This window comes from Ranitomeya variabilis, chromosome 7 (genome assembly GCF_051348905.1).
Source record: "Ranitomeya variabilis isolate aRanVar5 chromosome 7, aRanVar5.hap1, whole genome shotgun sequence".
Taxonomy (NCBI): domain Eukaryota; kingdom Metazoa; phylum Chordata; class Amphibia; order Anura; family Dendrobatidae; genus Ranitomeya; species Ranitomeya variabilis.
The window spans coordinates 243,453,343-243,469,098 of record NC_135238.1 but is presented as its reverse complement, the minus strand read 5'-3'; the positions used below and the strand labels follow the sequence as shown (position 1 = coordinate 243,469,098).

At 47.7% G+C, this 15,756-nt stretch overlaps 1 protein-coding gene across 2 annotated transcripts in view; it reads left to right on the top strand.

Annotated features, from left to right (window-relative positions):
- CFAP221 (cilia and flagella associated protein 221) overlaps positions 1-15,756 on the top strand; it is a 327,923-nt gene that overhangs the window by 184,053 nt on the left and 128,114 nt on the right. The window contains exon 24 of one of the 2 annotated variants that reach the window (XM_077273403.1): positions 1,017-4,144. The exons of the other annotated variant lie outside the window; for it this stretch is intronic. Within the exon in view, the coding sequence (XP_077129518.1) occupies positions 1,017-1,134 (118 nt within the window). The 3' untranslated portion in view covers positions 1,135-4,144. Of the gene's footprint in view, positions 1-1,016; positions 4,145-15,756 lie in introns of those variants that run through there. 2 annotated transcript variants of the gene reach the window in all.

Here is a 15,756-nt window from a genome sequence, read left to right as displayed (position 1 = left end):
ACTGATTGACAGTTTTCTCTGTAGAATCCCGCCCCCACCACTGATTGGCAGTTTTCTCTGTAGAATCCCGCCCCCACCACTGATTGGCAGTTTTCTCTGTAGAATCCCGCCCCCACCACTGATTGGCAGTTTTCTCTGTAGAATCCCGCCCCCACCACTGATTGGCAGTTTTCTCTGTAGAATCCCGCCCCCACCACTGATTGGCAGTTTTCTCTGTAGAATCCCGCCCCCACCACTGATTGGCAGTTTTCTCTGTAGAATCCCGCCCCCACCACTGTGTGTCCTTGCACAGTGTACACTGAAAGCTGCCAATCAGTGGTGTGGGCGGAGTTATACAGAGATCACCATTAAGAGAACTGCAAGATCTGCAGCAGAGTAAACTGATTTTATCAAAACTGCAGCCAGCAACCCAGTGAGTGAAACATCACTGGAATCAGGGTCTCTGCCCCAACATCATGTTGCTGCATGCAGATAGGGGAGCAAATTTCTGGTGACAGATTCCCTTTATGCACGTGTGTCAGTGGTGGTGGCAGTCAGTAGGGTGTACAGCCATTGCACAGGTGAGAGGTCCCAGTGTGCGGCCACACAGCAGCTTCCATATCCTGACAACTTCTGAAGACGCAAGAAAATGAAGGAATCATTCCGGAACCACGGTGGCTCAGTGGTTAGCAATCCAATGCAGCCTTGCAACTCTGGGGTCCTGGGTTCAAATCCCACCAACATCTGCAAGGAGTTTGTATGTTCTCCCTGTGCTTTTGGGATTTCTCCGGGTTCTCCGGTTTCCTCCCGCGCTCCAAATAGGTACAGTTAGGAAGTCTAGATTGTGAGCCCCAATGAGGACGGAGCCGATAATTACTGTACAGCGCTGTGGATTTAATGGCACTATATAAGTGAGAAAAATAAATAAATGTGTATTAATGTGCTCAAGTGCTGGGTGGTGGCAGGTGACGTCGCTGGGCGGTGGCAGAAGCACCTTTAAGTCTCTGGACACTGTACTAATTCTGTGTGTTTCTCAGGGACAATCGGGAGGAATCTCTTGTTCCAGTGGAAGGAAACTTGTTGGCCGAGAAGCTGCAGGGAAATGTGAGACGGATGAAGCTGCTGTCCCGCGAGGCCATGCTGATACTAGACTGACCGGTTGGGTGCACTTCTGTATGACCCGGCTGATACTAGAGTGACCGGTGGGGTGCACTTCTGTATGACCCGGCTGATACTAGACTGACAGGTGGGGTGCACTTCTGTATGACCAGGCTGATACTAGAGTGACTGGTGGGGCGCACTTCTGTATGACCCGGATGATACTAGACTGACAGGTGGGGTGCACTTCTATTTGACCCGGCTGATACTAGAGTGACCGGTGGGGTGCACTTCTGTATGACCTGGCTGATACTAGAGTGACTGGTGGGGTGCACTTCTGTATGACCCGGCTGATACTAGAGTGACTGGTGGGGCGCACTTCTATATGACCCGGATGATACTAGACTGACAGGTGGGGTGCACTTCTGTATGACCCGGCTAATACTAGAGTGACCGGTAGGGTGCACTTCTGTATGACCCGGCTGATACTAGAGTGACCGGTGGGGTGCACTTCTGTATGACCCGGCTAATACTAGAGTGACCGGTAGGGTGCACTTCTGTATGACCCGGCTGATACTAGAGTGACTGGTAGGGTGCACTTCTGTATAACCCGGCTGATACTAGACTGACCGGTAGGGTGCACTTCTGTATGACCCGGCTGATACTAGACTGACCGGTGGGGTGCACTTCTGTATGACCCGGCTAATACTAGAGTGACTGGTAGGGTGCACTTCTGTATGACCCGGCTAATACTAGAGTGACTGGTAGGGTGCACTTCTGTATAACCCAGCTGATACTAGAGTGACTGGTGGGGCGCACTTCTATATGACCCGGATGATACTAGACTGACCGGTGGGGCGCACTTCTATATGACCCGGCTGATACTAGAGTGACTGGTAGGGTGCACTTCTGTATGACCCGGCTAATACTAGAGTGACTGGTGAGGTTCACTTCTGTATGACCCAGCTGATACTAGACTGACCGGTTGGGTGCACTTCTGTATGACCCGGCTGATACTAGACTGACCGATGGGGTGCACTTCTGTATGACCCGGCTGATACTAGAGTGACTGGTGGGGTTCACTTCTATATGACCCAGCTGATACTAGAGTGACTGGTGGGGTTCACTTCTATATGACCCGGCTAATACTAGAGTGACTGGTGGGGTGCACTTCTGTATGACCCGGCTGATACTAGAGTGACTGGTGGGGTGCACTTCTATTTGACCCGGCTGATACTAGAGTGACTGGTAGGGTGCACTTCTGTATGACCCGGCTAATACTAGAGTGACCGATGGGGTGCACTTCTGTATGACCCGGCTGATACTAGAGTGACTGGTGGGGTTCACTTCTATATGACCCAGCTGATACTAGAGTGACCGGTGGGGTTCACTTCTATATGACCCGGCTAATACTAGAGTGACTGGTGGGGTGCACTTCTGTATGACCCGGCTGATACTAGAGTGACTGGTGGGGTTCACTTCTATATGACCCGGCTAATACTAGAGTGACTGGTGGGGTGCACTTCTGTATGACCCGGCTGATACTAGAGTGACTGGTGGGGTTCACTTCTATATGACCCAGCTGATACTAGAGTGACCGGTGGGGTTCACTTCTATATGACCCGGCTAATACTAGAGTGACTGGTGGGGTGCACTTCTGTATGACCCGGCTGATACTAGAGTGACTGGTGGGGTTCACTTCTATATGACCCGGCTAATACTAGAGTGACTGGTGGGGTGCACTTCTGTATGACCCGGCTGATACTAGAGTGACTGGTGGGGTTCACTTCTGTATGACCCGGCTAATACTAGAGTGACTGGTGGGGTGCACTTCTATATGACCCGGCTAATACTAGAGTGACTGGTGGGGTGCACTTCTGTATGACCCGGCTGATACTAGAGTGACTGGTGGGGTTCACTTCTATATGACCCGGCTAATACTAGAGTGACTGGTGGGGTGCACTTCTGTATGACCCGGCTGATACTAGAGTGACTGGTGGGGTTCACTTCTATATGACCCGGCTAATACTAGAGTGACTGGTGGGGTGCACTTCTGTATGACCCGGCTGATACTAGAGTGACTGGTGGGGTTCACTTCTGTATGACCCGGCTAATACTAGAGTGACTGGTGGGGTGCACTTCTATATGACCCGGCTAATACTAGAGTGACTGGTGGGGTGCACTTCTGTATGACCCGGCTGATACTAGAGTGACTGGTGGGGTTCACTTCTATATGACCCGGCTAATACTAGAGTGACTGGTGGGGTGCACTTCTGTATGACCCGGCTGATACTAGAGTGACTGGTGGGGTTCACTTCTGTATGACCCGGCTAATACTAGAGTGACTGGTGGGGTTCACTTCTATATGACCGGGCAGATACTAGTGACCTGTGGGGTACACCTCTGTATGACCCGGCTGATACTAGAGTGACTGGTGGGGTGCACTTCTGTATGACCCGGCTAATACTAGAGTGACTGGTGGGGTTCACTTCTGTTTGACCCGGCTGATACTAGAGTGACTGGTGGGGTTCACTTCTGTATGACCCGGCTAATACTAGAGTGACTGGTGGGGTGCACTTCTGTATGACCCGGCTGATACTAGTGACCTGTGGGGTACACCTCTGTATGACCCGGCTGATACTAGTGACTGGTGGGGTTCACTTCTGTTTGACCCGGCTGATACTAGAGTGACTGGTGGGGTGCACTTCTGTATGACCCGGCTGATACTAGTGACCTGTGGGGTACACCTCTGTATGACCCGGCTGATACTAGTGACTGGTGGGGTTCACTTCTGTTTGACCCGGCTGATACTAGAGTGACTGGTGGGGTGCACTTCTGTATGACCCGGCTGATACCAGTGACTGGTGGGGTGCACTTCTGTATGACCCGGCTGATACCAGTGACTGGTGGGGTGCACCTCTGTATGACCCGGCTGCCGCTGACCTCTCTGCTGTGGTTATACTCTGCGTGCACAGTATCGCAGGCTGCGCCTATACTGCACTGATTATCCGGGCTCACTGCTGTATAAAGCTTCAGTATGACATAATAAAGGATTTTTTATTTCCGCCTCCTTTCTGCTTGTTGTATAAGATTATAGATTGACATCCAGACTGACACATTGTAGCAGCAGGACGTGAGAGGTGCAACCTCTGCTTTGTTGAGATCTAGCAGGATCCGTCTCCGCTGATACACTGTAACAGATATTCTGTTGTGTTTCCAGTCTGTGTATTGCCACCAAGCTGAGATCTGGGAATGATTACTCCGCGCCGCTCACTGCAAACGAGACTATTATAAGTAGGATAACACATAAACATACCGCGGTCAGTGACTAAACGCTTTGCCATGGCGCCGGCGCCCCCTGCAGGCTTGTGGTGATGTTTCGGTCGCACCTGCAACTTCTTTGACCAATTTTTGTAGAAACGTTAAACAATAGAATCAATGTTGGCGGCGTAGGCGACGGGGACTGTCAGGGCGGTGCGGGCGGCTCTGGACTTGTTTGCAGTTTGGTTTGCTGATAACAGCGATAGTTTCTCCACAATTTGCTCCTGTTAACACCACAGGGAAGGAAAGCGTCACTGTGATCTCCTGCCAATGCTACGTGCTCTGAACCCCAGGCTGATAGCACCAACCTGCACTGATACCGTGTCACAAAACCTCCGCTGGAACAAGTCAAGACCAGATTTCAGTCTGTAGAATAAAAAATAGCTTTCCTATTCCTGTTTACAAAACCTTTCTTTATACACAGATAAAGAGCGAGTGAAGTGGGGGATGGGTGACAACAGAGCCAATACTGGGAATGTGTGATCGTCCCAAGCTAAACTGGTAATTCACTAATCATTGATATCACAGTACAGCAGAGAAGGATGACATCACACAGTGACATCACAGTACAGCAGAGGAGGATAACATCACACAGTGACATCACAGTACAGCAGAGGAGGATAACATCACACCGTGACATCACAGTACAGCAGAGAAGGATGACATCACACAGTGACATCACAGTACAGCAGAGGAGGATAACATCACACAGTGACATCACAGTACAGCAGAGAAGGATGACATCACACCGTGACATCACAGTACATCAGAGGATGACATCACACAGTGACATCACAGTACAGCAGAGGAGGATAACATCACACAGTGACATCACAGTACAGCAGAGGAGGATAACATCACACAGTGACATCACAGTACAGCAGAGGAGGATAACATCACACAGTGACATCACAGTACAGCAGAGGAGGATAACATCACACAGTGACATCACAGTACAGCAGAGGAGGATAACATCACACCGTGACATCACAGTACAGCAGAGAAGGATGACATCACACCGTGACATCACAGTACAGCAGAGAAGGATGACATCACACCGTGACATCACAGTACAGCAGAGAAGGATGACATCACACCGTGACATCACAGTACAGCAGAGAAGGATGACATCACACCGTGACATCACAGTACAGCAGAGAAGGATGACGTCACAGTACAGCAGAGAAGGATGACATCACAGTGACATCACCAGCCAGCAGAGAAGGATGGCATCACTGTCACGAAACAACTGTCGGGTGACCTGGGACCAGGGGATCCTTCCCTGTCCCTAACACTAGGGAGCGCCATAGCTCGCCCTACTCCCCAGGATATTTCCTAAGGTGAAGATACCAGGGCCTCCGCCCTTGCCTTATAACCTGAGTCAGCCCTCCGTCTGTTCTCTTTCCCCACCCCGGGATGAGGGGGCGCTACTGTGCACCGTTGTACACCAACCCAGCAAACAAGGCAACACATACAAAGGATAACTGAAAACTCGAGGCATACAAAATATTCACTCACATATAGCATAGGAATGCACTGGGGTGTGAAGAAGGGGAAGAAAGAAAAACAGGGAAGGATAAGGAATTCCCACACATACAAGCCAAGTAACAGTCAGTAATAACGCCTCCATCTCTCCTTCTCAGATGAACTCCTCTCCCACCATTAGCCGTGCAGCAAATGCTAGCTCTGACAAGGATTAGTTACAGAGCTCAGATTATAAAGGGAAAAGGAGTGGCTAACCAAGCTCAGATGTGAGCACAGGGATTTCCAACATGGCCGATTAACCCCTGTTCTGCCAGAATAAATAAACACATTTAAAATGAAGGAGAAGTGCTTCTCAGCACTGGAGAAGGAGCAATCAGATGCTGCGGTCTTTTGGCTCCACACTGTTGTGGTAACCCCGTGACAGTGCCCCCTCTTCTATAAGGGACCTCCGGAACCTCAAGACTCAACCTATCAGGGTGTGCCTTGTGAAAAGCCCGGACCAGTCTGGCCGTATGTACATCAGATGCTGGTACCCACATCCTCTCCTCATGACTGTACCCCCTCCAATGTACCAGATACGGAAACAGGAAAGATATATATCTTGGTACTGTGTTAGCCAGTAGATAGAAAAATGTTTAGAATTGAGAGTCCTCAGTGGTTGATACCTTTTAATGGCTAACTGAAAAGATGGTAACAAATTGCAGCTTTCGAGACTACTCCGGTCTCTTCATCAGGCAAAGACTAATACAAATTCTGAAGAATCACATATTTATGCACAACATAGCACAGAAAAAAAACAAAACATGGATAAGACAGGTGACATGAAGCAGAATTACCATGAGTGATAAACAGTTACGTCCATAACTATTGGGCCAGTTCTTAGATTAGGAATGTTTTATTGTCCTGATTGGGGTCTCTGTTGTGATGACCCCTTAAAGTCTGAGGGGCAAGTTCCTTAGTTGATGTAAAAAGACATAAATCCATGCGACACATTCATTCCTGCAGTTAGACTGTCTAAGGTCGTCATCAGTTTATATTCCCAGACTCTTCTGTCTCTCTGAGTTTTGAAGTTATCTTTTAATACAAGTAATTTCATGTCCATAATGTTATGATTTGGGAGACAGAAATGTGTTGCCACAGGTAGATCCATTCTTTTTTCTCTTATTATATGGCGATGAGAATACATCCTTGTCCTCACTTTCTGCCCTGTCTCCCCCACATACAGACCCCCAGTTGGACATTTAGTACAAATAATTAGGTACACCACATTAGAAGTGATGCAGCTGAATGTACCTGGGATCTGTAGTCCTGATGTGAGTTGGGGATCTTTATCTTGTCCGTGGTCATTATAAATGGACAGGTTTTACATTTTTTCTGGTTGCACGGAAAGGTTCCTGCAGCTGTTGGAGAGGACAGCGAGCTTCTGACAATGATGCTTCTTAGATTTGGGGGCTGCCTAAAACACAGTAGTGGGGGGTCTGGAGGATTGTAATCGGGCATCTTTTTGCAGTAAAGGTTGTAATTTCCGTGCAGCTCCCCTTAGCGCCTCCAGATTTGGATTGTAGGTGACCACTAGGGGCACCTGGTTATTTTCTTCTTTAGCTTTGTAATGTAGCAGGTGATTCCTTGATATTCTGGTGGCTCTTGTGATGTGGTTTTCAATTGTTCTTGGATGGTCGCCCTGATACAAAAAGGTCTTTCTGAGGCGACCAAGGTGTTCATCCCTGTCCATGGGGTTGGAACATATACGATTGTATCCGATGGCTTGGCTGTAGACAATGGAGTTTTTTATGTGTTTTGGATGGAAACTGTCCCATTTAAGGTATGTTGGACGGTCGATTGGCTTCTGATACAGGGATGTCTCTATTTCATTGTTCTGCAGCTTAATGATGGTGTCCATTAAGGTAATTTCAGTGCAGGAGTAGTTGAGTGTCAAGTTGATGGTTGGATGAAATTGGATGGCCTCACTCTGGGATTCTGGGAGCCATCCTCTGTCGCTTATACTCAGACCCTTGGCCGAGTGTGTGACCGTGTTGTGCCTGTGCTACTTTATGCTTGTCTGGTTCTGTCCCCGTTTAGAGTTCTGTCTGTCCCTCTTGTACTGCGCTGCTATCTCCGTGTATGAATCCTTGCTTACGTTCTGACTATTCTCTGCTCGCCCCTTCTGTACCGCGCCGCCCTCTCCGTGTATGACGCCCGTTTGTACGACTTGAGTTCCCCTCTCCTCTACTTCAAGGTGCCTGTAGAATCCTGCACTTATCTCCAGTAGCAGGACGCTAAGCCCCCCTGCGGTCACATGATCGTAGACCCTTCTGTTTTCTGCTACCTTCAGCACGCTGCGCAGGTCCCGTCCGCCTGAGCTTTCCCCGTGCCATCTGACCCCGGGCTCTCCCGCAGTGTGGTTGAGTCACCCTGCTCAGCCGTAGCAGCGCGCCGGTGCTGACAGGGTCCAGATACCTTTGGAGGGAGGTTCAGGGTAATATCTCCAAAGCTCAAAGGAGGTACATTTTGCAGACAGGAGGAGGGGGTCAACTCCTACACTGACGGTGGGGGAGAAGGTGTGGTTGTCTACCCGTAACATCAAACTTAAAGTACCCTCTATGAAGTTGGGCCCCAGGTTTCTATATCCATACAAGATATTAGAGGTGATCAACCCGGTGGCCTATAGATTACAGTTGCCCGCCTCCTTCAAAATATCAAATGTCTTCCACAGGTCCCTATTCAAACCTGTGGGGACAGTTAGAGAAGATTCCTCATCCAATGTTCCGCCAGTGTTGGTAGTGGGTCAACCGGAGTATGAGGTAGGGCACATCATTGATTCACAGTGGATGCGTCGAAGGCTTCAGTACTTAATACATTGGAAGGGATATTCTATTGAGGATCGATCATGGGTTCCGGCCAGTTCTGTGCATGCTGATCGACTGGTGCGGGCTTTTCATGCCAGGTACCCTGAGAAGCCTGGGGGTCCAGTGGCCCCCCGTTAAGGGGGAGTACTGTTATGGTTAGGACAAGGTTAATGTCCTGTGCTCTCAGGGTTAATGTTTGTAGCCTCTCTTTCAAGATGGGAGGGCTATTTAAACTCGCTCCTAACCTGGTATCCTTGTCAGCTATAGATTTTTCTGCAGTCTGTATGCTTGACCTCTGAAGTGTGTGCAGGCTTGCTTAGTGTCTTGCTGTCACGTGCTTTATTCGTTTTCCTAGATTACTGACCCCTGGCTTGGCTTCTGACTATTCTCTGACTCTCCCTGTTAGTATCTTGTAAACCTCCTGGCTATGACCTCTGCTTGTTTCGCTATTCTTTTATGCTTGTCCCTTCTGTTTCCCCGGCGTCTGGCTCCACCCCTGACCGCCTCCCACTCTGTCACATGATCTTAGGTCCTTTTGCTTTACCTGATCACTCTGTCTCATGTGAAAGGTCCCGTTTGTGTTCATGTTAGTTACCCGGTTTCTGGTCCAGCTCCGTGGCTGCTTCACTGTTATTTCCTAGATGGAACAAGCTATAGTGTGAAATAATCACCACTATTCCAATAACCTCAGGGTCAACAATGTACAATAGCTGGGAGGATACTCCTATATTAAAACATAACTTTTAATAAATAGCATCTAAAATGTATACAACTCAACTGACACAAACAGAAAAAGTGCTCATGTGAAACAGTGCTCAAACAATAAAAATTGGTTGGATCTCACCAATGATAGCAGAGCGGAGTGCCTCTCCAATAATGAAGGACGTGTAGTCACCATAGAAATACTCCCAGTGTCCTTGACTGGAAGTCCGTAGTCCACGTATAGGGATAGGGGGTGGGTATGGGGTAATATCTTTCTTCCCTGTTAAGACCCGTTCAAGCTCCTGTCCTGACAAGGACAGGCCCCAAGTGATCCCTAACTATGGACTCCACCAAAACATGGACAGTAACAGATTCTCCAAACACGTTTCATATCCGTGAACACATACGGCGGGATGGGTACCTAGCCACTGCGGGTCCCTACACCCAAAAGGACTTGTATTATACTTTCATTGGACTATTGGCCAGCTGTTTACTGGCATATCTGCTCCCCTGATGAGTCTCCGTTACTGGATATGAAACGCGTTGGGAGAATCTGTTACTGTCCATGTTTTGGTGGAGTCCATAGTTAGGGATCACTTAGGGCCTGTCCTTGTCAGGACAGGAGCTTGAACGGGTCTAACAGGGAAGAAAGATATTACCCCATACCCAGCCCCTATACGTGGACTACGGACTTCCAGTCAAGGACACTGGGAGTATTTCTATGGTGACTACACGTCCGTCATTATTGGAGAGGCACTCCGCTCTGCTATCATTGGTGAGATCCAACCAATTTTTATTGTTTGAGCACTGTTTAACATGAGCACTTTTTCTGTTTGTCAGTTGAGTTGTATACATTTTAGATGCTATTTATTAAAAGTTATGTGTTCACTGTTATTTCCTAGCCTAAAACCAAAGCCCTCCCCCTGTGGTGACCTCTCTTAGAGGCTGGATACTCCCCCATCTTAGCATTATGAAAACCCATCATCCCACATATCTTGGTGTAGGAACCTCATAGAAAGACGACACCCATGTCGTTATGCTCAGCGTGCCATAGGGATTCTTTTAAGTATAGACATGGGGTAGCTGGGTGACCCAGTTCCGTAGTAATCAGTTTATCAATTGTGCCGGTTCTGGAACCTAGAAACTCCGCAACCTTGAGACAGGGGCATTTTACTCAAGTAGTTCGAGACTTATATCTTCAGGTGGGGGTCATGCACTCTGTGGTGTTGGACTGTTATGTGCTAGAGGGTCTGCCCTCACCTGTGGTACTGGGACTTCCTTGACTCGCTCTCCACAATCCTGTAGTAGACTGGCAGACTCGGGAGGTGGTAAAATGGAGTATGTATTGTCAAGGACACTGCTTGGGCACCCAGTTGGCTGGGGTGGATACCCAGTCTGTGTCGAGTTACCTGTCTGACTTTGGGGATGTGTTCTCCCCAAAGAACTACCTCCCCATCGTCTTTATGATTGCCCCATTAATCTGGTTTCTGGTGCCAAGCTGCCCAAGAGCAGACTGTATAATATCTCAGGTCCAGAGAGACAGACCATGAAGGACTACATCACAGACAGCCTGGCTGAGGGTCATATCAGACCATCCTCATCCCACATTTCTGCGGGTTTGTTTTTTTAGTAAAGAAAAAAAATGGGGGGTTATGTCCTTGCCTGGACTCTCAATGCGATCACTGTCCATGATCCGTATCTGCTCCCTCATTCCAGAACTCTTTAATCAAATAGTAGGGACAAAATGGTTCTCTAAGATGCACCTCAGGGGGTGTATAATCTCATCCACATTAAAGAGGGCGATGAGAGAAAAACAGCATTCAATACAACTGAGGGACACTGAGAACCTGGTGATGCATTTTGGGTTGACTAACATGCCCACCGTCTTTCATCAGCACTTTGTAATGACATCTTTAGTCACCTGGTAGACAGATTAATGGTTATCTATCTGGATGATATATTAATTTATTCACCGGACCTTGAGTCACACCAGATACATGACAGGCAGGTCTTACAGATACTCAGAGACAATAAATTATGTTAAACCTGAGAAGTGTATGTTCTCGGTTGAGGAGATCCCTTTACTAGGATATGTGTTGTCTTCCACCAGTTTTCGCATGGATCCGGTGAACGTCCGGGCAGTATTGGATTTGGATCGCCCAGAGGATTTGAATGCGTTACAATGGTATTTAGGTTTTGCCAACTACTACCATAAATTCATAAAGAACTTTCCGATAGTAGCCAAACTTCTTATGGATATGACCAAGAAGGGGGCTGACTTCTCCAAGTGGTCCAGTCCTGCCAGGGAGGCATTCGATACGCTGAAGAGGTGTATTTCTTCTACGCCGATCCATATCCAGGCTGACGTCTCAGCCTTTTATCGTTGAGGTTGATGTGTCTGAGGTGGGAGTGGGGGCTGTATTGTCGCAAGGTGCGTCTCCTGGTAAATGGCGTCTATGTGCTTATTTTTCTATAAAACTGTAACCGGCTGAGAAAAATTATGACATTAGTAACAGGGAACTCTTAACAATCACATGGGCTTTCGAGGAGCGGCATCATTTTTTGGAGGGAGCGGTTCACCCAGTGATGGTAATCACAGATCATAAGAATCTGATATATTTGCAATCAGCAAAACGTCTTACACCACGACAGGTGGGTATTGTTCTTCACCAGGTTTAACTTTTTTGTTACATATAGGCCGGGGAACAAGAACACTAAGGCGGATGCCTTATTTTGCTACTTGATGGGGGAGGAGATAAATGTGAACCGGTACCTATTCTTTAAAAAGGGGAAGTGATTTAGTCTATATGCTCCGATCTGGAAAGAGAGGTTGTTGACGCTCAGGGGGACGCACCTGCTGCCTGTCCACTTGGTAAACTGTTTGTTCCTGTTAATCTTCGTCTAACAGTTCTCAGTGAACGTCACGACTCAGTGTTGACCGGACACCCTGGTAATAAAGCCACCGCTGATCTGCTTACTTGACATTTTTGGTGGCCAGGTGCTTACTGTATAAGGATTTCCAGGGGTATGTAGCCGCCTGCAGTGTCTAAGACCTCTCATACTTGTCCGTCATGGTCTCTGCAACCATTGGAGATTCCCAGTAGATTTTGGACTAATTTGTTGGTCGATTTTATCATGGATCTACCCGTGTCAGGGGGAATACTGTAATCCTGGTTGTGGTGGATAAATTCAGTGAAATGTCTCATTTTATCGCTTTGCCTAACACCAAATCCTTAGCGCAAATTTTCATCGGGGAAATAATTAGATTACATGGGATCAAAACCGAAATTGTTCCTGATCGGGGGGTGTAGTTGATCTCCCAAGTTTTGAAGGGCATTTTGCACCCGTCTGGTGATCTATTTTTCCTTTTCTTCTGCTTTTAGGCTGTGCACACGTTCCAGATTTTTCACATTTTTTCGCTATAAAAACACAATAAAACCACAAAAAAATACGCTCACATTAAGCATCCTATTAATAGAATGCAATCCGCATTTTGTATGCACATGCTGCGTTTTTTTCCAGAGCGAAAACGCATTCCGGAAACCACAGCTAAAGACATTCCATGAACAGTTTAATCAAGTTAACCCTAAAACCACCTAATCCCAGAAACTCAGCAGACCATGACAGAAGGGTTCTTAACTGTTGCACCAGACCCTCAGCACCAGGGCAACCAGAATCCATGCGGGAAAATTCTCCAAATTGCGGAACAAATCCATAGTTGACCTGAAAAGGAGATTTGCCAGTAGACTGATTAATACGACAGGTGAATGCAAATTCTGTCATGGGTAATACCTCACACCAGTCCTCCTGTGTGGAAGAGGCAAAGCATCTTAAAATTTGTTCCAACGACTGGTTGGTGTGTTCAGTCTGACCATTAGATTCCGGGTGATAAGCAGAGGAGAAAGACAACGTAACCCCCAACTTCTTACAAAAAGCCCTCCAAAATCTAGCAACAAATTGCACACCCCTGTCAGACACCACATTCACAGGGAACCCATGCAACCAAACTATGTGCTGAATGAACAAACGAGCTAAGGTTTCAGCAGAAGGCAAAGCAGATAACGGCACAAAGTGGGCTTGTTTAGAAAGCCTATCAACCACTACCCAGACTACAGAGTTGCCCTTTGAAGGAGGAAGACTAGTGATAAAATCCATGGACAGGTGTGTCCAAGGTTTATCCGGAATTGGCAAATGTACCAATTCCCCGGCCGACCGACCCAGAGAGCTCTAAAGGTACCTTCACACTAAACGATATCGCTAGCGATCCGTGACGTTGCAGCGTCCTGGATAGCGATATCGTTGTGTTTGACACGCAGCAGCGATCTGGATCCTGCTGTGATATCGCTGGTCGTTGCTGAAAGTCCAGAACTTTATTTGGTCGTCAGATCGGCGTGTATCGTCGTGTTTGACAGCAAAAGCAACGATGCCAGCAATGTTTTACACTGGTAACCAGGGTAAATATCGGATTACTAAGTGCAGGGCCGCGCTTAGTAACCCGATGTTTACCCTGGTTACCAGTGTAAAATGTAAAAAAACAAACAGTACATACTTACCTTCGCGTCCCCCGCCGTCCGCTTCCCGCACTGACAGTGCCGGCCGTAAAGTAAAAGCAGAGCACAGCGGTGACGTCACCGCTCTGCTGTTAGGGCCGGCACTCAGTCAGTGCAGGGAAGCGGACGCCGGGGGACGCGAAGGTAAGTATGTACTGTTTGGTTTTTTACATTTTACACTGGTAACCAGGGTAAAAATCGGGTTACTAAGCGCGGCCCTGCGCTTAGCAACCCGATGTTTACCCTGGTTACCCGGGGACCTCGGCATCGTTGGTCGCTGGAGAGCGGTCTGTGTGACAGCTCTCCAGCGACCAAACAGCGACGCTGCAGCGATCGGCATCGTTGTCTGTATCGCTGCAGCGTCGCTTAGTGTGAAGGTACCTTTAGAGTGAGCACACACTCCACAAGTATTCACAAACTTTTTAATATCAGTACCCATAGAAGGCCACCAAAAATTCCTAGCTACTGCCCCCCGAGTAGCTGTAATCCCAGGGTGTGCACTCACCACAGAGTCATGAAATTCTTGCAGAAGTGTGAGACGGAAATGATCGGGTACAAACAGTTTACCTTGGGGTTTATTCTTGGGAGCTTGTGACTGAGCTTCCAAAATCTCTCTCTGTAACTCAGATGAGATTTCAGCCAGAACCACTCCAGGTTGAAGAATGGAGGAAGGAGGTTCTGGAGGGGACACACAATCAAAACTTCGGGATAAGGCATCCTCCTTTACATTTTTAGACCCTGGTCGGAACATAATGGTAAAATGAAACGGAGAAAAAAAAAGTGCCCACCGAGCCTGTCTGGGGGTCAATCTCTTAGCAGACTCGATATAGGCCACATTTTTATGATCAGTGATGACTGTAACGGGATGAACAGCCCCCTCCAAAAAATGCCTCCAATTTAATTGCCAACAATTTGCTGTTGCCGACATCATAATTTCTCTCAGCTGAAGAGAATTTTTTAGAGAAAAAGGCACAGGGTTTAAGGTTAGTAAGGGTGGACGGGCCCTGAGACAACACTGCCCCCCCCCCCACCTCCGAAGCGTCGACCTCCACGATAAAAGGTCTCAACGGATCGGGTTGTATCAACATGGGGGCTGAAATAAAACATTTCTTCAGTGTCTGGAAGGAATTTTTTGCAGCCTCGGACCAATTTTTTACCTTCGCCCCTTTGAGTGTAAGGTCCATTAAGGCTTTCACTACCTGCGAAAACCCTTTAATGAACTTCCTATAATAGTTAGCGAAGCCCAGAAATCGCTGGAAACCCATCAGGTCATGAGGTTGCACACAATCAAAAATGGCCTGAACCTTCCCCGGGTCCATGCGGAATCCCTCCCCAGATACAGTTAATCCCAGAAAAGACAGTTCTTGCATAAAGAATGAGCACTTCTCCAGTTTTGCGTATAAATGGTTCTCCCTGAGTCTCATAAGAACTGTCTGAAGATGGTGTAAGTGAGACTGACAGTCCTCTGAGTATATCAAGATGTCATCCAGGTAAATCACAACATAGCACCCAATCAGGTCAGAAAAAACTACATTAATGAAATTCTGGAACACAGCAACGGCATTATTGAGACCGAAGGGCATAACCAAATTTTCAAATAAGCCCTCTGTAGTCAGAAACGCTGTTTTCCATTCATCCCCCTTTCGGATCCTTATCAGGTTATAAGCCCCTCGTAAGTCAAGCTTAGAAAACCATTTGGCCCCAGTGAGTTGATTACATAAATCAGGAATCAGAGGAAGAGGATACGTGTTTTTTATAGTAATCTTATTCAGTTC